The following is a 25,257-nucleotide window of genomic DNA, read 5'->3' as shown; positions in this document are numbered from 1 at the left end:
GTGTCTGTCCGGTCCTGTATATACCGGAGTCGGTCCTATGTTCATGCCCTTCACTTAGATTGTGCGCATACGTACTGAATCCATTACAACCAGAAGCAAGTGAAATGGGTCTTGACTTGGGCAGGTAGGTGGACCGGACCCCAAAAGTAATCGATCAACATCGAGCTCAGATAAAGTTGTTGTGGTTCTGGTTCTGGTGGAATACGGCATATAATCTCATCAGGGATGTACATGTACATGTATTATGAGGCGCGATGTGACTGTGCAGATATTTACATTAAGTGAGCCCCCCCCCCCATGATATCACCTGCATTGAGAGATAGAAGTTTCAACTTGAAAATTGCAATGCTTGGTGCATGATGTATTTCAGGTGGTAATTTATTCCATTCTGCAAAGGTTTTGGGGAATAATGAGAACTTGTAGCAGTCTTCATGTGCGGATGGATTGATGAAGGAGATTGCTACAATGGAATTTATATATTCCCGAATGGAATAGATCACCCCCCTGATGTTGCACATCAGTCGAGAGTACTTCATGGTATCCAGTTTAAGTATTGAACATTTAAGCAGCCAAAAGCTCAATTATGAAATGAGAAATAACGGGTTGCTGGATGTCTGCGTCTGCCAAATTGCCAGCACAGTATAAAAAGGACATATACTGTATATTCCAAATCCTCTGATTGAAAATTATAGCGGTAGGCTCAAGGGGAAGGAGGTGGGCAAATTAACTCCAATTATCTATGAAAAGGTTCTGAACGCCTTGAGTGGCTATGACAGAGTGGCTATGGGCTAGCTAGGCAAGTCAGCAACCCAACACGGCTGCAACACTTCTCATTGGCTGAAAGTTTCTACCCGTTTGACATTTGCATAATCGCCCCAATTCTTATACACAATTAAACCATAGTTGGCAATACACACTTTTGGACCTCCCTTCGATACGGATGTAGGTTTCTAGGTCAGTCCGAAGGGATCAGATCATGACTGTCACCATGAAGTGCCGTTAATGAGGCTTTTGAGGAAAAACAGATTCTCTAGATAATCACCAGAGAAGTTTTTCTTTCATAAAAATTACCAAAATAAGTATTTTGTGACCTTTTCATGTAACAAAAATCCCTTCTAATCCATCACTTAACCCGAGTAAGTAGTATCAAAACAGGTTCATTAGCAAAAATTAATTACCAAAGGTTAACGTCACTTTGTGAAAACCCAAATTACGTTTTTGTACATGAACGTCCTTCTGTTCAATGTATAATAATCACAGGGAAAGTGATCGTGTCTTTACGTGAGCACAGCTGTGAATGTAACAAAGCTAAAGTCACTTTGTGAAAACCAAAATCCCGGTTGACCTACTTTGGAACCGTTTCCTTGCAATGTATGTTCAAAGGATGTTTAGCACTGCATCTCTTCGTGAAAATGCTATTTTCAAGATGTTTGCCCTTGGCAACATTAATGTAACTATGACATTAATGAGATTTTGTTTGTGGGAGCATGTCAAAATGTTCAAGCTCGATATTGTAAAAGAGAATATTGAAAAAATAGAAATCGACAAAAATGCATTTTTTGGACATTAGCGTCACTTCGTGAGAATGGTGACGATCTGACACACGCAACTCACATGCAACACACTCGTGTATTTGCAGAAAGTTCATTGGCCTTGTTATCGCTACCACATCAAGACATGAGAAAGAAAACAAACCATTCGTATAATAGCCTTTCACATGTATGTAAGTTACACGTATGGTAATGGGCGTTATTTATTGCCAATAAATTATCTGATAATTTATCAGCATTTTTGTGGTCGAGAGCTTTAATATAGTCATAAACATTGACACAAATGACAACCAGAACAGCCATGAATATGGAGCATTCTGAGGGCGTACATGTAACTCCTGAATGGAAACTCCTACCGGTATGGTCATAAGATTTCACACCACTGTGTTTCTCCTCTTCAGAGGAGAGCTTGAATTTGATGTATAGTTGACTGCAGTTTTAGAATTATCAAGCAAAATTATTGTAATCATGCTGCATCAAGTGAAGTACATTACATGTACGTAAAACTAATCTACAAGGGTATCTTAACCCTCCTATGCAAAGATACATACATGTACATAACCATTCTTGACACAGTTGTCATATCCACGGTGCATGTATCTGTCAAAATCAGTCAAATTTCCCATATGTGTCTGTGCACTGAAGCAAATCAAGTGGAAGGAATTTTTGACTGTTTTTGACGGTTACAGCAGAAGGAGGGTTGAAGGCAGGTTGCAACCACCTACATGTACATGTAAACAGCATTTTACATACAAATTGCCAAACTTTATGATCAGGATGCCATTTTTGCTTTTAAGGTACATGTACATGTAGGCCTACAATTCATCATGAGCAGTTATCCAAATCTTAAAGATGGTTATGGGACTAAGCTCCCTGTGAAATTATTCTTTCTGGTAAGCTGTTATGTTGAACTTGAAGGAAACAATGAAAAATGCTACATGTATATGTACCGTATTTCAAACAGTGTGTCTGAAGATGCATTCCGGGAAATTTACCGTTGGCATGGTTGGAGCTGAACCAGCTCAAAACTTCATCAGCATCAGTACTTGGGCACCCTTCTTAAGATTTTGAATGATTTTGTTGCCTCAAGCGAGCATTGTACACAAATGGCAACTAATGGACTGTACATGTACCGGTACTTCTAATCCTCTGTTGAATGACGTCGTGAACCAATATGAGTAATTCAGTACAAGCTCAAATGAAGCCGTTGATTGGCTCCTCGGAAGTGATTGGGGAAAATCAATAAAACATATGCATTCACAGACTATGCATACATGTACATGTACATGTATGCATAGTCCATAAGATCCGTGTATTAAAGTCAAATATTGTATGGTGCAATGGTGCATGTTTACAGTCCTGATGCAAGCACTGCCGAAAGAAATTACATGTTGGCCAAAAGCAGCACTACTTGGAACCATGCCAGACCATGTTTGTACATGTACATGTACAAATATGTAGTTCGCCACAAACTTCAGCTTAGTCTTGGTTCCAAGACGTTACTATCTCTGTTCACACAGTAAATTTTGCCAGTCAACAGAGGGCGCTATGTGACGGCCGATTGTGCAAGATTATTGTACGCATAGGAACTGCGAATACAGACCTTGTCCATCACATAGTGCCCTTTGTTGACTGCAAAATTTACCGCGCTAAAGCATTCATTAATACACAAACACAGCTACAGATAGTAACGTCTTGGAATCAAGACTAGCTTTGGCTGTTTGAACTTGCCCTTCACTGTTGTACTTGTATACGTACTGTACCTACAGTACATTACAATGATCCCTTTTTTTCATTGTACCATACATGTACATGTACGGTACATGTATGTGGCAGATTCCTTCACTGTTGTTGACATGCACTGATTGGATTATGTTTGTACATGTACATTTACATTTTCAGAGTGCGAAGTAATTGGACTGAACCAAAGCACTACATGTATATCAACACATTTGTTCTGTCAATTTTGCACCAGGAACTATTCTAACTCGATCTCCAGCCTGTTCATTGATGCATGGTTTGTAATTTTTGTGTTCAGGATACATGTGTAGGCAGACATAGCAGAGTTGTGACAGTGTTCTTCACATCCAGAGCCCACTGTATATATCCGACAATATTCATTGGTAAGTTTACACAGTGCTTGGACAATGCAGCAATATTCTATGTGTAAATGCTTACCATGAATACTGTCGGAACCTGTAATAATTGAAGCCCCAATCTGTGTTTTTTGGCCAATTGAGTGCCAGTTAATAATGATCTTTTCCTTGGTTTTCATTTTTTGCTAGCTAGGGAGACATGGCTACCGGGACAAATATCACCAGTTCAACAGACGTAGTGAGCAGAAGCGACTTCATGTGCAGCCTCTGTCAAGATGTATACAAGGAACCCAAGATACTGGACTGCATGCATAGTTTTTGTGAGAAGTGCCTGAAGAAGTATGTTGGCAAGCGCAGAGGTACAGCACAGATATCATGCCCTGACTGTCGGCAGGAGATGCGACTTCCCAGGCAGGGTATTCGTGGCCTTACAACGAACCATCTTTTAATCGCCAAAGTTGCGGCATCACCAAAGGAAAAAGTAACAAAAGCACACTCTGAAGGTGAGGAGAAAGTAATGTGCGAGATATACGATGTGGAAACTGGGGCTCGGCACTGCTGTTTGGACCACATGCAGCTCATCTGTGATAATTGCCAAAAAGTGCACTCTAGAATCGCAGCAATTTCAAACCACCCAATAACCACCATGGAAGACATCCGCCAGGAGAAGGAAGGACTTGCGAACAGAGATGATGGGTCGTCGTGTCCAGATCACAACGGGAAAAAAAAGAAGTTCTACTGTGAGACTTGCGAAGAGTTCATCTGCCAAGACTGTACCACTGAAGACCACTGTAAACCACAACACAACTACACGGACTCAGTAACGGCTTTAATCAAATGCAAACAGGTACTTAAAAACCTACTACCGGATGTTGCTGAATACATAGAACAACTGGAAAGATCATTAGCTGCTACATCTCCAGCTAAACAGGAGATTGAGAACACAGCAACGCTTGCAATAAAAGATGTCAGAGATAGAGCAGACACACTGCGAAGGGAGATAGCAAACCAGGAGAACAACCTCATGAACCAAATAAGAGCAGCATGCAGTGATCTTTTCAAAAATTTAAGTACAGATGGGGAGACAGCGACCGTGGAGTTGCAGAGAGCAAAACTTTCACTTGAGACAGCAACAGAATTGCAGAACACAGCAACAGACAGTCAAATGCTGTTGCTTTTTCCAACCGTCAGTAAAAGGCTTCGATCGCTTGGTAATCAAAAGCCCCCAGAGGCTCAGGCTGATCGCATTCTTCAGAGGTATTCCCTGAGGTTCAAAGCGAGTCCAGAAGATGAAAGTGCTTGCATAAATCTTGGCAAGTTGCATGTTGGCGTTGTGTGGGAACAATGCGCGGAATTCAAAGACTTGAACTCATCGAAATTTGCATTTGCACGTGGGGTTGTTGCTCCTCAACCTGGTGAAATTGCTGTGACAATTTTAGATTATAATGATCAACGCCAATACATCAGCAAAGTGATGGTATTAAGCACTGCAGGAGAACATACATATGTATGTAAGAGAACAATTCAACTTTCACTCTGTCTGGGTAAGTACATGTACCGTAATGCATGTACATTACATTGTTGCACGTCACTACATGTACAGATTACAGCGTACATGTCAGTCGCATGGGGAAAATACACATACAAGTACACATGTGCAAACGTATTGTGAATCAGTCACATTGCAATGTGACTTATTCACAATTTACCTATGACATTGAGTTATAATGTACAAATAATCTACCAGTATTATGTAAAAAAGCTCAATCAAGTTTGCTCCATGTACATGTAGCAATAATGAAAAAAAAACTAATGAAAAAAAATGAAATTTTAATTTGCATGTACATGTATGCAAATTAAAATTTCAATATTTTTGGGTGAACACACCCTTGTGCGTGAGTGCTATGCTTGCCCGAACTTTAACCGTGCATCAGTTAGACAGGCGTTAGATTGACCAATGATAAACATAGTTGAAAACAGCTGAAAAAGGCATTAAAAAGCTTATCTGTGAAAATCTCCTACACTTTTGTACACAGCCAGTGAGGAAAAAAAGCTGAAATTCAAAACATAAAAAGCTGAAATCGGCTAAAAAGCTGAGAAATCTCCCCCCTGGTGAGAGGTCGGACAGTGAGAGCAACAAGAAGTTGTTTTTACAGGAACATCTGCAATGTTCATCAGACAAGTCAAGGTGATGTCATGGTCATTTGCCGAAAATGACCTGTCTTTTCTCTGTTCTTGTGCTATAAAACCATTATTACAGGGTTGCAAGGTCCAGCAACTCTGTAGGAACGAGAGTCCTATTATGACATCATCAAATGGGTCGCTAGATTTATTTGCCGCCCTCATTGATGCGGTTTTTTTTTCACTACTGTATGAGCATTCTTGCAGTAGGACTGAACTCGCCAAATAGCTGCCACCTAAGTAGTCATTACGGGTACTAATGACCAATCCTGTTTAATAACCTTTTGTCATAAAAAGCAATGTGATTGATCTTTAAGCTTATCATTGCAGAAGTAGGCCTGTCAGAGCCTAACAAAAAGTATATGTATCTTATTTTTGGCAACCACTGTAATTACATACATGTAAATGATGATAGCATGAAAGCCTTCTCATAACTAATGATTATGTACTTTAAAAAAATCCAAGTCATATATCCCTTTTTTTAACATTTACAGTACAGTGTAAATGGGTTGGATCGGTTTTGGTTTTGTGTTTGCAACTTTCAGGCCGATTAAGCTATCTTCGTCAAGAAACAGAAATAAACGTTAACCCCCCCCCCGAAAACAGCCCTGCAGAATACATGTAATAAGTGCATGTACTGTGCACCCAGTTTGACATACACAGTGCACATCTACATGTATGTACATGTATGTATGTTGTCTTAAGTTGGCCCCAAGAAGGATGTTAGGAATGCATTCCACTAACTGCTACATTTTTGTAAATTAGCTCAAGGCATGTACTGGTACTTGTGTAAATTTGATTTAGTTTTATTTGCTATAAGAGGTTCCATGATCAGGACCATTTGTAGAGTTAGAACTACATGTACCGGTACATGTACATACAAATCACAAATTGAGGACTTGTAGCATGTACATGTACACGTACCGTACATGTACATGTAACCTGGAATTTTGGCACAAGTGAGAGTCAACAGAAAAAGAAGCAAACGAACCGGGTTCAAAGACAAATCGCGAACTAAATTTTTATTTCGATTCCAAAGGGTGTAGAAAAATGACACGACAAAGGATAGAAACTTGGATTATAATTCTGGAAAACTTTTAGATGATTTGCCAAACTAAAGATTGCTAATTGAAATTCAACAACGAAAACGTTAAAACTATTTGGTTTCCTTTTTCCAAAATGTATCAACTGGAGGATCAAAAAAGAAAGGCAGAATATGCAAACAAATCGAAATCACCAAAAAAAAAAAAACAAAACAAAAAACTAAATAAAACAAAAAACAAAACCCAACACAGCACCCAAAGAGGATTACTCGGTGCGCAATCTGACTAACATCCTGAAAAGAAGAATACAACAAACATGCAAAAATGAGGAGTATAAGTGGCAGGATAACTGTAAATTACTACAAAGCCTAACTAGTAAATAATAATGCTTCAGAAAGAGTACATGCACCAACACTACTAAACCATGGGGAAACAGTCAGGAGCATATCCATTTCGATCAAGCTAGTGCCAAACTATAAATAAAAAGTCTCCACTGAGAGTTCCTTATCACTTAATGAGTCCCTGAGGCAAACTAACTTTGGGGGCCAGCTGCCAAAACCACAAAGTTTATATTGTGCTACTGAGCCTGGTTTACCTCATCTACTGGACCATGAACAAATACTCATAACACTTGCTTCCCTTTAAAGATAGAGTGGGTCTAGTCCACTTAAAGAAAACTTTTTTTTTGTGGTGCTAACACGTGTATTTACATTGGCAAGTCAGTGAAGTGTAATTATTTGAAACTACAGACTTACACCAGTCTATTACCAGAAAAACCAAGCCATGGGAAAATTCCTCAGACAAATAGATTTGCTCTCAGAGTACTTAGTGCATGTGAAACTTCAGTAACTTCAAATACATCAAGTGTTCATGTTCTGTGTATCAACCGACAAATTAAAAACTAATCAAGAAAACATCTCTTCAGTCACATGCATTTAAAACCAGCAGAGCTCTACTACATCTTCTAATAAAGCAGGCTAATAATTCTTCATCAACTCTCGCCTCTAGATTATCTGAGAAAACTAGACTAAGTTAAAAATACACAAAAGGTAATCCAAAACTCAGTGAAGAACACGTAGGAATATTAAAATACCTGCAAGAATCATCAAAACTTAAGAAATGGGGACTCACCAATATAGCGGGGCAGACAAACTTTCTGGGCTAGTACTAAGAGTGGAGAGAGAAAGTCAGTGCAGTCTGCACCGATCCATGCCCGTCTGATGAATGAGGAATTTCTCTCAAAGGCTGTGGGAAAACTAATAAGACCCTCTTTGTTTCAACCGGTGGCTCTGCAATGCCCTGGGGCTCAGCTGCCAACCCATATGTACCTGGGCAATGTTTATATCAGGGAACACTACTTAACTCTAAGGCTAATGCACAAACTAAGTGGGGGAAATCTTTGCCTGCAACATCCACCACTGGTTAAATCCATTGTTGTCCTCAACAATGTTAAACAGTAATAACTGCATTCAGAACCAATCGCCTAATCTGTTAGGGGCTTTAATGTTCCTTCTAAGATTGTATGTCGGTATTTGTAGTTCATCATCTGTACTTGAGCTGTCAGACTCATCGCTGGCCTCGTATTCACTTGCTGTGTGAGACGTAGCTATGGGGGTTGCTCTGCCTTCACCTGCAGATTGCAAGGGCTCATCTTCAACCAACGCCATGGTACCAGAATCACGATCTCTCAAGTGATCCTCTGGTTTGGGGGGGAACACTTCTGCTGCTTCTTCAGACTGGACTGACTCGTGCTCTTCGCTTGGCACCTCGAATGGGCATTCCGTAAGCATATTGCGATGAAGAGTACGTATCCTCCTAGAGCCCATCTGACGCACTGTATATACTGGAAACCCAGGGAGCTTCCGTACGACCACATACGGGGTGTCTTCCCAGTTGTCCCTCAGCTTCCCTTTCCCACGAGGTGTCTTGTTTGCGGCAAGGACTCTGCTGCCGGGTTGCAAAGGTCGTTCTTGAGCTTTCTTGTCGTAGGCGGCTTTCTGTTTGATGCGTGCCCCAGCTGCTGCGGTGTCTGCCTGACGATAAGCATCCTGAAGGTGTTGTCTTAGTCGCTGAACATATCCATGATGATCCCTGTCTTCCGGGGCTTTTACCATTGGTTCAATGAAGAGATCGGCTGGCAGCCTAGGATCCCTCATAAACATGAGGTGAAACGGGGAGTATCCTGTCGAGTCGTGGACTGTTGAGTTGTAGGCGTGAGTCATGGACTCAACGTACATGGCCCAATCTACCTTCCTGGTGGGCTCCAGGGTGCCCAGCATGGAAAGAAGCGTACGATTAAATCTTTCGGTCATGCCGTTCCCCTGCGGATGATAAGGGGAGGTCCTTGTCTTTTTGATCTTAAGGAGCTCGCACAACTCCTGAACGACTTCGGCCTCAAAGCTCTTGCCCTGGTCAGAATGTATGCGCTCGGGGATGCCATAATGAATGATGAACTTTTGCCATAAGAGTTTGGCAACGGTGCTGGCCCTCTGGTTTCGTGTAGGGTAGGCCTGAGCATATCGGGTGAAGTGGTCTGTGACGACCAGGATATGCTCAAAGCCTCCCTTGGCTTGCTCCAAAGAAAGAAAATCGATACAGATCAACTCCAGGGGTCGGGTAGTGTGAATATTAACGAGCTCTGCTTGTCTTCTTGTATTGGGAAGCTTCCGTAGAGTGCACCTCTTACATCTCTTGATGTACCTCTTCACATAGGAGTACATACCAGGCCAAAAGTAGCGGCTTCGGATCAGCTCGGTGGTCCTCTCAAACCCAAGGTGCCCCATTTCATCGTGTAGGTAGCATAGCGTCTGGGGTCGTAGTGCCTCAGGCAGGACTGGTAGGGGACCCTCTCTGCTGTCGCCTGCCTTGTGGTAGACGAGCATACCATCCTGCACCGTAAGGCTGTTCCAGGACCTCAGCATCCTCTGGACCACCTTCGGCTCTTTGGTCAGCTGCCTTCTACTAGGTTTGACTCGTTTCAGCTTCAGCTCAATGACCCGACTGATGGCTGGATCCGCTTTTTGTGCTTCTGCCAGATCAAGACCATATCCACACTTGGTTCCAGCGGTATCTTGGTCACTCCCTTGCTCGGTGTTGATGGGCTGCTGGCTCGCACTTTGGACTTCAGTTACCCCAGTCTCGGCTGAACTACTCATTTGCTGAATCTGCACCTGTAGGATTGGGGGCTCCACATGGGCGTTTCCAGTTGTATTGATAGGTACCGGCTCTTCCTGCAACCCTTTTGGTTTTCCATTTCCCCGTCGCTCCGGCTCGTCCAAAATACGTGCTACCTCATCCCTCTGTATTCTTGACAAGGCATCGGCATTTGCATTCTGTTTCCCAGGCCTGTACAGGATCTCCATCTCATACTGGGAGAGGTCGCTGATCCATCGATGACCGTGGGCGTCAAGCTTGGCATTCTTAAGGACATATGTCAACGGGTTATTGTCTGTCATAACGGTGACCTTGCTGCCATAGAGGTAATCCTTGAATTTGTCTGTGATGGCCCAGTGGAGGGCTTTGAACTCCAGTTTATGAGCGGGGTACTTCGCTTCTGGGGCAGAGAGTGTCCGGCTTGCATACGCAATTACTCGTTCCTTGCCATCTTGCAGTTGGGATAACACTGCACCAAGGCCCTCACTAGAAGCATCTGTCATCACTGTGAAAGGGAGGCTGTAATCTGCATACCCAAGGATAGGCGTTGTTGTCAAGCGCTTTTTCAGATGATCGAAGGCTACTTGGCACTCATCACTCCACGAGAACGGAGGGTCCTTCACTCCTCGTTTGCCACCAATAAGAGCAAACAGCGGTGAGGCAATCTTCGAATAGTTGTGGATGAAGCGACGATGATACCCCGTGAATCCGAGGAAACTGCGTACATCTTTCTTGCATTTGGGAACAGGCCACTCCTTGACTGCGGATGTCTTCTCGGGGTCTGTTGCTATGCCTTCAGCTGACACGATGTGACCGAGGTACTGAACACTCTCTTTGAGGAGGTGACATTTGGCTGGCTTCAGTTTCAGCCCGTGTTCCCGGAGACGAGAAAATACACACTGCAGCCGTTCGATGTGCTCGTCCACTGTCGAGCTGAAGACCACAATATCGTCGAGATATAATAAGACACTTGAGAAGTTGAGGTCGCCTAGGACGGTTGTCATGAGTCGCTGAAAGGTGGCTGGTGCATTCATGAGGCCGAATGGCATTCTCGTGTATTCAAATAGCCCCATGGGTGTGGTGAAGGCTGTCTTCGGTCGGTCTTGTTCTGCAACTTTGACCTGCAGGTATCCTGACGTAAGGTCGAGGCATGAGAAGTACTTAGCACCTCCAAGGGCATCCAAGGACTCTTCTATTCTGGGCAGTGGGTAGGCATCACGGACCATCTTGGAGTTTAGCCGCCTGTAATCGACGCACATCCTCATCGTGCCATCCTTCTTGCGAACTAGGACAATGGGCGACGCATACGGACTTGTGCTCGATCGAATTACACCCGACTTCTGTAAACCTGCAAGGTGCTCTCTCACTTCCTGGAACTGCTTGGCTGGTATCTTTCTGTATGGCAGTCTGAATGGTGCGTTGTCTACAAGTGGGATTTCGTGCTGCACAGTATCTGTAAAGCCCAAATCTTGTGGATCTTTAGAGAATACATCCTGGTTTTCCTCTAGTAGCTTAAAGACCCGTCCTCTGTCATTCTCATTCAACTTGCCATAATCAATATCAACAGGTGGAACCGCTTCTGTCACACCTTCCACCGCTGATGACTCGTTACAGGTGGCAACATCAGAAGCCTGGGGTTTGCTGTCAGGCCCCACGTGTCTTCCCTCATCCGAAGACACCTCCTCGGCCAGGGCAATGGTGGCTAACCGAGCTCCATGTTTAATGACGACATCTGCTGATGATAAGTTGTGGACATGGACATGACTGTGGCCATTCTGGATCTCTGCAAAGGCATTGGCCACCGCAAGGTTCCCTGCATAGGACACATCACCTCCAGCCTCTATTACTGCAGCGAAGGTCCGTCCTCTTGTGTGCCTTGGGGATACCACAGGAACATCTGCCTCCCTACCTGCCTTCACAATGAATGGTTTACGTCTGATATACTTCAACTGCCCGATTGTGCCATCCTTACAAGCCAGATCTGTGCCGTCTTCGTTACAAACCCACTGGAATGCTGCGTGCCAAACGTCAGACTTCCGCTGGATACTCCTCATAAGCCTCTGGCCACACTTTCTGTGAAGTGCATCCCGGCCCGCTCTGATTACATTGGTGCCCAGCAATCCTGGTACAGATCTTCGGAAAGTCGTTGCAGGTACGACGAATGCGGGGACATTATGGATAACCTCGCCAAGAACCACAACATCCATCAGGATGAATCCACGGTAGGGAACGGGCTGACCTCCTGCGCCTTCAATGATGACTTCGGACCTTTTCAAGGGTTGGTGCTTTAGAAGGGGATGACTGGCTATGAATTCCTCCGTAATGGTTGTCACCTGTGAGCCAGTGTCTAACAACACTTCACACTCCTGCCCGGATACAGTCACTTTAGTGGTCATCATTGGCCCAATCAACTCATTCCCTGCTGCTGGTTCCTGGTTCTTGGTAGTAGTTTCAAGGTTGACATGAATACCTAAATTTGGGCATTTGTTAAGACGGTTACCTGCTGAATGCCCTGCGTCAGCAGGTCTTTCTAGTTTAACGGTGCTTGGCGGTTTGGACACTGACGTGCGAGATGATCGGGTGCTCCACATCGGAAACATAATCCTTCTCTGCGGGCTACATCAACAGGTGGGCTCCTTGCAGGTAGGGGCTGCCTCGGCCAAACCGGGGGCCCGAACGGATTTCGCGCCTCCAACTTCTCAACCCTCTCTCCCAGGATACGCTGGCCGTCCAACACACGCTGCAGGGTGTCGGTCTGCTTCTGGATGAGAACGGTCAAATCTGCTACTTGGCTGGGGGGCATCGGTGCTGACAGGGTTTTCCCTCCGGACTCGGCAGCCTTGGGGTTGACTGCATTGGACTGGACAGGGTTACTACTTGGGGACGTTTGTTGAAGGAGACGGTATTTCCTCTGCTGGGCCTCTTTTGCAAGTCGTCTCTCTTCAGCAATCACATGCAGCTCACGACGAAGAGCCTTAAAGGTCATCCGTCTCGGCTGCATTGGGGCCAACCGCTGCTTGATCAATTCATCCGTCAGGCCAGCCATGAACTGGGTGGTCAACATCAGATCCCTGTCCTCCCCTAGGGAGTCAGGTCGACCCTGGCGTTGCTTCATCTCTTCCACCCTCCGCAGCAGAGCTTCCAAGGCGATGGCGAAATCGCACCCACTCTCCTCGGGTTTCTGGGTCCTTGCGTAGAAGCTTGCGATTGGGGAGGATGCAAGATGGTCTTCTCCAAATTCTTCCAGAAGCTCGGTAAATGCAGCTGCAACAGTAGGGGATGCTGGGGAATGGCGCTCCAGGTTCAAGATGACGTCTCTGGCTCGTCCACTAGTGTGCCGCACTAGCTCATGGAAGCACACTTGCTCCGGCTGGGGCCCTTTCATTTCCAGGAGGTACTTCATGTCGCGTACCCAGTCCTCAACTTTAAGAGCATGTTTTTCGGACCGGCTTCCGGAGAAGGTGGCGACATTCTTCAGCTGATGACTGGTGTATGTGAATGGGGTGCACACTCGAGGCCCGGGGGTGGGATCGAAGCCTGCCAACTGTAGAGGGGTACTTGCATCTGGCTGAACAATGGGGAGCGATGTATACTGGGGGTTACTGGCGCTCGTCACAACGGGGGTCACCACTGGTTGACTCTCAGGGCTGCTACCTGTCAGCAGTGGTTGCGGCTCCATTCCAAAGTGGAGCTTCTGGGGTGTCAAAAGTGGTGCTGGCTGCGGCAATTGTTGCGCAGTGAAGTGAGATGCCCCACATTGGGGTGTCAGAGTGGGGGGTCCGCTTGGAGTAGCCATCTTACACAACTAAGCTTTCCAACTTCTAGCACTGTGTTGGGTTTGTTTGGGAAAAAAATTCCTATTGACCGATTGACGCTACGAAAACTACAAGAGATTGCACATAAAACTTCCTTTTTTGCGGAAACAAAAAAAAGAAATTAGTGGTTCTTTGCGAATGTGAAAAGAGAAGGAGCTGGGACAATCGAAAAAGAAAATAGTTGGCTGCGTTTCTTCAAAGAAAAACGAAAGTCTCTACCCGGATTCTCCACCAATAATAACTAAAAAAAAATGTAACCTGGAATTTTGGCACAAGTGAGAGTCAACAGAAAAAGAAGCAAACGAACCGGGTTCAAAGACAAATCGCGAACTAAATTTTTATTTCGATTCCAAAGGGTGTAGAAAAATGACACGACAAAGGATAGAAACTTGGATTATAATTCTGGAAAACTTTTAGATGATTTGCCAAACTAAAGATTGCTAATTGAAATTCAACAACGAAAACGTTAAAACTATTTGGTTTCCTTTTTCCAAAATGTATCAACTGGAGGATCACAAAAAAAAAGGCAGAATATGCAAACAAATCGAAATCACCAAAAAAAAAAAAACAAAACAAAAAACTAAATAAAACAAAAAACAAAACCCAACACAGCACCCAAAGAGGATTACTCGGTGCGCAATCTGACTAACATCCTGAAAAGAAGAATACAACAAACATGCAAAAATGAGGAGTATAAGTGGCAGGATAACTGTAAATTACTACAAAGCCTAACTAGTAAATAATAATGCTTCAGAAAGAGTACATGCACCAACACTACTAAACCATGGGGAAACAGTCAGGAGCATATCCATTTCGATCAAGCTAGTGCCAAACTATAAATAAAAAGTCTCCACTGAGAGTTCCTTATCACTTAATGAGTCCCTGAGGCAAACTAACTTTGGGGGCCAGCTGCCAAAACCACAAAGTTTATATTGTGCTACTGAGCCTGGTTTACCTCATCTACTGGACCATGAACAAATACTCATAACACTTGCTTCCCTTTAAAGATAGAGTGGGTCTAGTCCACTTAAAGAAAACTTTTTTTTTGTGGTGCTAACACGTGTATTTACATTGGCAAGTCAGTGAAGTGTAATTATTTGAAACTACAGACTTACACCAGTCTATTACCAGAAAAACCAAGCCATGGGAAAATTCCTCAGACAAATAGATTTGCTCTCAGAGTACTTAGTGCATGTGAAACTTCAGTAACTTCAAATACATCAAGTGTTCATGTTCTGTGTATCAACCGACAAATTAAAAACTAATCAAGAAAACATCTCTTCAGTCACATGCATTTAAAACCAGCAGAGCTCTACTACATCTTCTAATAAAGCAGGCTAATAATTCTTCATCAACTCTCGCCTCTAGATTATCTGAGAAAACTAGACTAAGTTAAAAATACACAAAAGGTAATCCAAAACTCAGTGAAGAACACGTAGGAATATTAAAATACCTGCAAGAATCATCAAAACTTAAGAAATGGGGACTCACCAATATAGCGGGGCAGACAAACTTTCTGGGCTAGTACTAAGAGTGGAGAGAGAAAGTCAGTGCAGTCTGCACCGATCCATGCCCGTCTGATGAATGAGGAATTTCTCTCAAAGGCTGTGGGAAAACTAATAAGACCCTCTTTGTTTCAACCGGTGGCTCTGCAATGCCCTGGGGCTCAGCTGCCAACCCATATGTACCTGGGCAATGTTTATATCAGGGAACACTACTTAACTCTGAGGCTAATGCACAAACTAAGTGGGGGAAATCTTTGCCTGCAACATACAGACGCAGGACATTTCATTTTCAACAACCTCCAACTTACAATGTATGTGCCTATTGTGCATAGAGGTGGTCGACTAATACACGGTATGTACATGCACATGTACAAATACATGTGTACCTGGTACATGTGCCTAAGCTTGTGGTTTGATTTCTGTGTTGGAGGTGATTGGGGGGGGGATCTGGTAAATAAATTGTGACTAAATGATGTGCTTGTACTTTATCCCCGATATTGTAATTTCAGGTGCTTTGGGGATTGCTGCTGCCAAAAATCTGTTGGTGGTTGCCGATGGTACCAACTACGTCAAAATGTACGATATAAACAACGAGCTTGTGACTGGAAGGTTCTGTACAGCACAGACTTGGTCTGAATATCTTTCAGTACAAATCCAAAGAGTTCTAGTAAATGTACCAGACTATAGGTTTAATTTTGCTGTACCAGTGTCAGTGGCAATCAAGAAGTGTGGCACTATCATTGTGGGCGACATCAAGAGGAAGCTTTGGACTGAACACAGCCCAAGTGATTGTTCAGTCATAAAGACTATACATCTGGAGATTGAACCGTGTTATCTGGCTGTTGACGCGAAGGACAGATGTGTAGTCAGTGATGCCGAGAAAGGAGTAGTTATGGTGTATGATGAGGGTAAAGCATCGTTCACAATTGAACCAAGTATCATGGGTGAAAAAGTCAAACACTGCAAAGGAGTGTGCTGTGACGGTTCCGGCATTTATGTGGCAGTACACAACGTGGATAAAGGCACTGGCCACATCCACCAGTATGACGAGACTGGAGGCTTCGTCAGCTGCATTGTTAAGGGTCTTTACTGGCCAAATGGAATCACATTCACAACAGATGGGCAGCAACTCGCTGTGGCTGATTCTGTTTCTGTGAAGATGTTCCATAAGGTGTAGATCAAACGTTACCTGTACCCATAGCAAGTGTGAAGTAACGCCACGTGCAACGCTCTGAATGCTGACAACATACAGTAAGATGTACATGTACAGTACCGGCAGTCTTGGTTCTCAGACCTGTACCATGTTTTGTTAACAATGTACATGTACCTCTAAATTCTCTGTGTTACAGACAATTGTATTTGGGCCAGTGCATTTCTATGAACCTGATTCCTTGACGCACTTGATTTTTGTAATGTACATGGTGTTTCGTCGCCGAGTATCAGTCCCTTTGGATTTATTGTTTACGATGTACTTCAGATAAACCGGTACTTACAGTGTATGTACATGTAAAGTGATGTAGGGTCATTTGCTCTGTGTTGGTCGAATATTTTAAGAGCTTCAAGTGCTGCAGATAAAATTATGCATTATAAGTAACTAAAAGGTAGTGGTGCCAAGGCAAAAAACATGGCAACATGGAATTTTAAATGACCACTCCAGCAGTGGTCTTTTTTCATGTTGCGGCTTCAGCACTCGCTCAGGGTCATCCAGCACATCAGCAAGGATCATGCCACCTCTGCCGTGACAGCACCAGAAAAGGTGGGATGACAAGATGCAAGCAGTGTCTCTAACAGACACATGAGCCCCGTGCGTCATTTGGTCCTACATGTACAATGTGTAAGTCGCAAGCTCAAATAAACTGAGCACAACCCTTTTCACTGTTCATAACCAGACTTGTGATTTGGCATCTGGAAGACTCGGTAGTGTGTAGAACAGGGACTTTTCTGTCTAGCGCATGAAAGAAAAAATTATCACTTCTGCTAGTGCTGCATAAACGAGTGTGGGAAATGGTATTGTCGCATCTCATACACTCCTGACATACATGTACATTTTACATGCACATGGACGTGCACATGTATGTTTGATTTGAAAGCATAAATGGCAAACAAGAAGCAGGAGTTTGCCAACAGTTTTGGAGGGGGGCATCCAAAGCCCTCCCCCCACAAAAAAGATCTGTGACTTGACACCATTTGCCTTTTAATTTGTAGAAATTGTTCATGGACCTTTGATTTGTTTTCATACGTACGTGGAATTGGTAACAAAAGTTAGAGAATTATGTTAAAGTGGGGGGGGGTTGGAGGGAGAATGGATGCCAATAATTGATCTCATATGATAATCTAATTCTAATAATATAATACTCAGCAGTGTCATTTGCGAATGGAGGACCTGGTGTGTCAGTCCCCTTCCTCCCCCCTCCAAAAGAAGCAAAATGACATTTGCTTTAAAAAATGTTGTACTTAGTTGAGATCCGAGGCAAATGAGGATACAACAAATTTATCACTGTCATGGTCATGATTGCAGGGCTCAGTGGATAGGCGGTATTGTGAACAGGGTGTGGCATGCAGTGAGAGTACAGAAATGCATCTCTTCACGCTTGCTGGCAGCGACAACACGTTCAATTTGTCATTTTATTATCACTTTAGTTTAAAGTCACTGTCGTGTACATATACATTTAAGAAGAAGAGCGAGGCTTTTATTTACTTGATCATTGCTTACATGTAACTAGCCTGAGAGCGATGGATGAAGTACATGTACATGTAGGTCAGGCATACGCGTACGTTTCCACTTTTCCCAAATAATGAAAAGACAGGTTTTTGTCGTTTTTCGTATCCGGCAACCACCAGAAGCAGTAGATCGTTTTCCCTCAGTTGTAATTCTGATTAATAAAATGTACATGTACATGTATGAATATATATTTTTGCATATAAGAACATTTACACTAAGATTAGTGTACGCCATTGAAATCAAGATTCATGGAACGGCAATTATCAGCAACATGTGATAAAACATTGTAATGTTGAACCATGAGTGAAAGTAACCACGTGCACGGCTTATTGTTTGTAACATTAGCAGTTATCGGTATAATTTGAGGTAGTGGGGTCATGCTGGTTGCTGCAGCTCGTACATATTCAATAGATGAGCAGGGTGTGTTATTTTGGTAGATAACGGAATTAATTGATAATGAAAGAACAAGAAGGCCCAAACTTTAATGGGTTTACACAAACATATACTGTACATGTATTTCCAAAGAGGAAATTGACATGCACAGCAACTTGGTTACTGAATCAAGTCACAGAATGTAACAGAATGAGCCGTAAGTTTTACGCAGAAATCAATGTCACAGGACGAAATAAAGAAGTCACAATCATTAGTTTTCAATAATGTGTATGCATCGTCAGTAAGGATGGCATCCCTTTACAGAAACCACTCATGCACATCATTTTGACAAAACAGGTGTTCACTTTGTCATTGGTTGTTTAAAATGTTGTCCATTCATGGGTCATTTTTGCTTGGTGGAGAGTGTTTTTGTGTGTGACTTTTGATTCAGTAACCATGTTGCTTTGCATGTCAATTTCTTCTTTGTTATAAAGATGATCACTTGCTTTTGGGCGTGTGATTAGTAAGGGGTGTTGCAGCATACCCGTGTACAAAAATTTTTATTTCTATGGAGTGAATTTTTATGTGTGGCCTTTGACAGAGGTGGCAAGTTTCTTTTGCTGTCCAGTGTATATACATACTTTGTATCATGCCCAGAGTCATCTGGGTATAGCACATGTAACACTGGGTGTAATACAACATAACTGAACATGTACATGTATGTGTACAATTTCATAAAAAGAATAATTCATGCTTTCTAGATGCAGACAGTTTCTGAGGCGAGGTCTTTCACATAAACACAACATACAGTAAGAATTTTTGAGACCAATTTAAGTTGGTTATGCTCTACTTTTTACTCCTTTATTGAGCAATTTTCAAAGATTTCACTATAATTTCAGGATTTGAAACAGCAACATTGGTTGTATGTTTAAAGCATTTAATCTGATTACATGCACCGGTACTCTCACATTTATGGGGCTCAAAGCAATTCAGATTCTTGATTAAAACTTTGATCTATTTCTGAGTAGTTAAAAACACCTCTCCGAATGTTTTTCATAGCGGTGGCATGTCCAGTGAGATAGGATTCTAGCATTCCATCTTGTTATTGTTATAGTTAATGCTAATGGTTGGACAATTATCATACTCTCTTGTGGAATTTTACCCAGAATCCTGAGTAGTTTTTACCACCGCTTCAGCTGATCCGGACAAATACATGTAGTTGAAGGATGCAGGTGGTTTATTGCAAGACATCAACTTTTTAGGAACAGAAAGTACTCTGTTTGAAAGCTGATACTGTTGGCAAGTACCAGTAGAAAGTGATAAAATGGAATTCAGCAACCAAGTACCCCCCCCTCATATAAATATAAAGAAAAATATCACCATTGCTGGAAACGGCTGAAGTCTTCCTGCTATGTTTAGACTGTTCACAGTTAATCTAAATCTTAACAGATTAATTTGAATTATATTAAACAATCGATTTCTTCTACAACATCAAGATCTGATTTTCAGCCATATTGACCACTTCCTGCCAGGTGGAAGCTGCATGTTCAGGATGAGTTTCGGGGTGTTATTTTAGATTTCCTGTTTTCAAAATTCTTCTCTAATCTGACAGGCAACCTCCATTGACGCCCGGGTATTGCAACCAGGCCTGCCACCCAGTAAAGAGAGCCCAGAATTGTGAGGTGTTGTGTAATTTCCTTTGTTCCCGAAATTGGCCCAGTGCATTGCTGAATGGCAGTGGTATCTTTTCAAATGCGGTCAGATTAGCATGCAGCGGTATTGTATCGCTCATTGCTGGAAAGCTGGAGCACTTTTGTCCGTGCTCATAATCCGTGGGCACTGAATGGTGCAAATAGTGGTACACCGTTTCAAAACAATGATGGATTACCTTTCGCTAATGCCAGCTGAAAAATGATCGTAATTCCCAGCGCCAGGTCTTTTGTTCTGAGTCTTTTGTCACAAGGCCTAGCTCCTTTGTCCGATTTCCTGCAGCCCGTCTATGCGTACAAACCCAAGGAGTCTAGTACCGGAAACCCCGGCAGCGAGTGTCTAAAACCCCTACAATACTCCACAAAATATTTATGTAAACTGGAATTAACTAATGACCACTTTCCCTGAAATTGTAAACAAAAGAAGGAAGGACAACAAGAGAAAACCAAAAAAAAAAACCAAAAAAAGAAAAGGAAAAACTGTTCAAAGAATAAACAGTTCCTTTATGAGTTCAGACTGTTAAAAGCATGCACCACATGGCCGTATATGAAGCAAGATACCGGTATGAAACGGAGAGCCCCCCCTGCTTTGTGTTGGTCATTGTTTCACTGAAATTTGAGGAATTCTTTTCAGACATCTAGGGGGATGTATTAGGTAACAATAGTCTAGAGTGTGAATGGCAATTGGACACGTTGGGGGGGTACGCCTCGGTCTCATTTTTTGCTGGATATAGCATAATGGGTGCATCACAATTTTCTGGAGATTGAGCAGTTCAATACTCAACTATTATTGACTTTAAAGTTATAGACCCTTTGGGCTTGCAGTTTAACTGCCAGATGTCTTTCACATGCTTGAAGGGTTGACCAAGTTGGAGGCTGATGGTCAGTTGTCCTGGCCGACCTTTTTAAACATCTCAATGGCATCTTGAAGCTTCTGGACCTCATTCTCCATCTGACTCATCTGGGCATGGAGAAACAAAAGGAGAAATCACACCAAACTTGCTGTGCAAAGAGACGCTATAAATTGATGGCAACAATGTAAGGCTGCAACCGAATCTGTTGTTTAGAGCTTGATCTAGGACTTCGCTCCATAGGAAATACATTGAGGCACCAAGCCATTAGACCTAGTCACAGTTCTGGAAGCCTGTTTTGGACACGGCCTAAGACTCTACCAAACCAGTTTACACCATGGTCTGGCTCTCTGTATATACACAGGCACTAGCCTTTTTGAAGCATGGCAGACACAGTACGAGGGCGCTGTTTGAAGTGGATAAATTTGAAGTTAGGACAAAAGATCTGACCTAAACCAAATAGCGCCCTCCTACTGTGTCTGCCATACCTAAAACAGCCTAATGACTGATGTGTTAAAATGACACGTCACAGCTATGAAGATGACCGCTCAGATTTTTGCAGAAAAGGATTTACTTGGAAGCGTTTTGTATCCTTGACTTTCAGCGACCCGCAAAACATCAACCCGCTGAGTTATAAAATCACTGAAAATGAGCCACAAACGTTTTCTTTTGGCAGATGTTCAACTGATTAAATTCCACGTATCTTTGACTTTAATGTGAGTAAATTAAAATGCACTCATTGTAATTTGCCAAAGCCGCCTTTTCGACAAATGTTTCTTTGCGTTATTCCTTTAAGCATGTTAAGTGTCTGGTTTAAAGCCCCAATTTCAGCAACCCTATTCCCTGGCCTTCCCCACGATACAGTGGAGTCTTCTAGTTTGGCACGCTTTGATGTTTTGTCCACATTTTCTTAGAAACTACTGCTAAACATTTTTGTCCATGGGATTCAAACTTAGTCATTCAAATACTCATACTGTTGCCTTAAAAACAGAGGCGCCGAAAATCATGTGAAATATTGAAGTGTCTGAAAATTCTGTCCGAAAGTGAAAAGGGCTCTCTCCAGAAAATGGGGATGGCATCTCCAAGGCCAAAATAAAGTCCCCAGTTTCTGGTCAGGGCGTTGGCCATAGACCTGCTTGTTGGCAAAGTAAAAAAGCTTTTTATTTGGTATGAAACGAGGTTCAAAAGCTGCCAAACTTGGTTGATAGTCTGGAATCCTGCTACTGCATAATTTCAATGCATTTTTCATGGGGTACCGTTCAGTAATATGTACAGTAAAGGAGTCCCTCTACTTCCCCATACAATTGTCAGATGATGTAATTTCTGTATTATACATTTACATCTGGGAACCAGACAAACGAGGTGGTCTCAAGTCCTGTGTACATGTACAAGCTTAAAATGCTTTTAAACAGAAAGTGTTTGGCCCAGTCTATTTTAGTGTTGGTAGCGGCCAGCGTAACGTGTGCATGCAGTTGCAATGGAGATCGCCCATTATGCATACATCACTTCCAGACAAAAAGGGGGCGGGGACTGCGTCGCCGCACCCCTTTTGGAGCCAGCTGCTGACCACGAGTCGGAGACTCATTTTTTGGACCTAATGTGGAGCATCTTCAAAAAAATGGCAATGAATGTCCAGGAATCATCCAAAATTTTGCCACTTTTTGGCACTTTCCCCACAGCACCTGCGCAGAGACTCCAAGACTTAACGAAACTCAATGCACATCGGTCGTGGATACTGCATGATGTACATGTATGTGCAATAAAACCATACTGAACAACGGATGCGTCAGCCATATTAAATGGGATATCCCATTTCAGAGCATCCCACGGCCAATGTTCCCAACTCCACCCCTCGCTTAGAAACCACACCCACCTTCTCCTTGTTGCTGTCCTGCACGGCCTGGGGGACCTTGGCGACGTAGTCAGGCACCATGGTTGCCTGTTGGAGTTTGTTGCGTTGGACCTCTAGCTTCTCGATGCGCTGGGCTAGCTTGCCAATTTCCTTCTCAGTATCAACCAGGCCCTTCAAAGGCATGGGAAAAAAAAATTACCCTGGGATGGGATCGTATGCATTAGCTACCAATCTCTCCAGACGTCTCTGCCTCAACCTCTTCAAAATGACACCTTGCACGAAACAAGCACCAAAGGACTTTTTGCATCGTCGCCCCTCTTCAGTTTTAAATGACCTGGGGAACTGCAGTCTGTTTTGGTGAACATTTGTAGAATGGTGACAGATCAATGATTTACACCACAAAATGGAGCAATTTAAGTCCAGAACCATGACTAGCAACACGGCCCTCATTCGGAGAATTGATGTATCTTTGAAAAAGTTTGAGATATTTCGCTTTAAAGTTTAAAGCCTTTTTCTCGTTTTCAAGCGAATGCTGTCCACGCTTACTTCTTCAAGTAATTTTGCAGTTTTTATTCATTTAATATGTTATCCTGCTTTATTTACCTCAATAAACAAATGACAGGCCATTTTTAAAAGATTTTTTTTCCATGGAGTAGACCTTCTTAAAAGATTGTGAGTGCAGAAGTCCTGACGTATCTTAATATATACCAGTGCAAGCAGGGTGGCACCAGACACTGAAAAGATTTTTCGGTGAAGTAGTGCAGAGATACAGCATTTTACCACATGAGGTGATGTTGGCACATTGATGTATGAAGCACAACAAAAACCAATCCATCCAATTAAGCTGCATTTTGCACACGTGAAAAGACCGCCCTCACTTTACCCAAAATACGCTTTTACCCAATTTTACCCCAAAATGCGAGATACATCATTTCTCCAAATGAGGGCCGAACAGTTCCACTGTCCGCACAGACGGCTGGACGAGAGACTAGAGAATGAAAAGGATCCCATCCCTGGACCAATATTGGAAAGCAACTTGTAAGCACAATGCACGTGCGATGTGCTTGACACTGACCAAGTGACAACAGCCCAGCTTTGATCAGATAAAACGGCTGATTGGCCCAATAATGTACGCAAAAGGTACTGTACATGTACTTCCAAATTCAAAATGCTGTTCAATCAATCGTTCTTTATCAAGTCTACTCATAGCTCCCCGACGATACCTTAAGTAAAAGATGCACTTCACATTTGTCAGAGACGGTTGCCATGGCGCAGCCACCCGGGGGCACTGCTCCAACCAGGCAGTGTACAGCTGATGCCGAGGAGAGTGTAGCGATGAGGCTTTCGTAAGGCGCGAGGGCATCGGCAAGTGCTTGGTCCGAACATCGCAGGTAGGCTGTAATGGAAAATCACTTAACCCTTTTGGTATGCAGAATAATGCTTTCTCCTTAAATATTTGTTCTTTGTGTACCAGAACTGTGGCTGCAGGAAGTAACATATATCAAATCTATAAAATCACAACTTTCAGTGCTAGTGGCATGTATTTCTGGGTAGTAATGACGATATAAGACATCTGAAGTGGGCACCTTCTCAGACGGCCATTCCAAGGTGCTGGCCTAGATACCAAGAAAAGAAAAGCCTTGGTTATTAGAAAGAGCTTGCAAGAAGAGATTATATCTGGAGTTTCTACAGAAAAGACGTAACATCTTCTGTGTCTGATTCCATGTGGCAAGCAGTTCCAAAGCACAGAAGCAACATTTGACAAAAGCTCTGTAACTGACAAGACAAGACGAGATCAGGGAATTGACAGGAGACTGCAAAGATGGCCTCAAGCCCGGTCTGATGGTACAATCCCAGATTTTGTACATAGGGTGGGACGGAACTGTGAAGTACACGAATCAAGTACATGTAGCTGGTGAAGTAAAACGCAGGCGTGTGGGTATCCGTGACAGAAATCCAACGTCAAAATTCAAAGTCACTGAGAAACATGAAATCTTTGCATTTGTATTGCGGATTCTACTTTATCCAAAACCCTTTTTAGCGACCTTGCCAAAACACTTCAAATAGTATTCCTCATTGGCTGGTTCAACTTTAAACTTAAACCAGGCTAAACAAAACACTTTAAAACCTTTCTTGTTCACTGCCTGACAGGTTACTGATTATTTGTTGAGTGTGATACTGAGTATTTTGTAGAGTGTGAGTATTTTGTAGTTGTGATGCAGGTACCAGATTTCATCATTTGGTTCTGATGCCCAACCCAAGGCAGCCAACCGCTTCATCACAGCTCAGAAATGCCACTTCAGACAAATCAATTATGCGCTACACAGGAAGGCAGGAAAATAAAAACTGGCCGAAAGTGAAGAAAGAATGTCTGTTTTCCATCTGCCTGCCAGATTCGCCAAGCTGAA

The 25,257-nt window shown here is 43.0% G+C and overlaps 3 protein-coding genes across 9 annotated transcripts in view; 1 reads left to right on the top strand and 2 right to left on the bottom strand.

The window, feature by feature from the left end:
* The first annotated feature begins 19 nt into the window (after positions 1–19).
* Positions 20–20,619, top strand: LOC110983856 (uncharacterized). 7 transcript variants are annotated; one of them, XM_087142954.1, is made up of 4 exons: positions 20–124; positions 3,589–3,673; positions 3,840–5,190; positions 15,853–20,619. In XM_087142954.1, exons 3-4 carry the CDS (start codon positions 3,846–3,848, stop codon positions 16,518–16,520), a joined length of 2,013 nt encoding a protein of 670 aa, XP_086999080.1. In that variant the 5' UTR covers positions 20–124; positions 3,589–3,673; positions 3,840–3,845; the 3' UTR covers positions 16,521–20,619. The 7 variants fall into 7 exon arrangements, with proteins under 7 accessions (XP_086999080.1, XP_022099160.2, XP_022099165.2 ...); XM_022243468.2 differs by having other exon boundaries at positions 3,836–5,190; XM_022243473.2 differs by lacking the exon at positions 3,589–3,673 and having other exon boundaries at positions 22–124.
* LOC147797437 (uncharacterized) lies at positions 12,554–15,557 on the bottom strand. The gene is made up of 2 exons (XM_087142955.1): positions 15,330–15,557; positions 12,554–14,491 (listed from the first exon to the last, which is right to left on the bottom strand). The coding sequence occupies exon 2, from the start codon at positions 13,817–13,819 to the stop codon at positions 12,554–12,556; it is 1,266 nt and encodes a 421-aa protein (XP_086999081.1). The 5' UTR covers positions 13,820–14,491; positions 15,330–15,557.
* vars1 (valyl-tRNA synthetase 1) overlaps positions 19,267–25,257 on the bottom strand; it is a 32,285-nt gene continuing 26,294 nt past the window's right edge. The window contains exons 21-23 of the mRNA XM_022243454.2: positions 24,073–24,245; positions 22,871–23,020; positions 19,267–21,107 (exon numbers count right to left, since the gene is read on the bottom strand). Coding sequence (XP_022099146.2) covers positions 21,030–21,107; positions 22,871–23,020; positions 24,073–24,245 — 401 coding nt within the window. The 3' untranslated portion in view covers positions 19,267–21,029. The remainder of the gene's footprint in view (positions 21,108–22,870; positions 23,021–24,072; positions 24,246–25,257) is intronic.

Source organism: Acanthaster planci, linkage group LG11 (assembly GCF_054643075.1).
Source record: "Acanthaster planci isolate LZ-2023a linkage group LG11, COTS_SCS, whole genome shotgun sequence".
Taxonomy (NCBI): Eukaryota; Metazoa; Echinodermata; class Asteroidea; order Valvatida; family Acanthasteridae; genus Acanthaster; species Acanthaster planci.
The sequence above is the reverse complement of the archived record's forward strand: the minus strand, read 5'-3'. Positions and strand labels throughout refer to the sequence as shown.

What these genes read in the sequence shown, in the direction of transcription:
- LOC147797437 (XM_087142955.1), bottom strand. Translation starts at nt 13,819, where the DNA reads ATGGCTACTCCAAGCGGACCCCCCACTCTGACACCCCAATGTGGGGCA.
- LOC110983856 (XM_022243467.2), top strand. An exon ending in TCAACTTTCACTCTGTCTGG is followed by an intron (nt 5,191 to 15,852) that starts GTAAGTACATGT and finishes TTGTAATTTCAG; the next exon opens with GTGCTTTGGGGATTGCTGCT.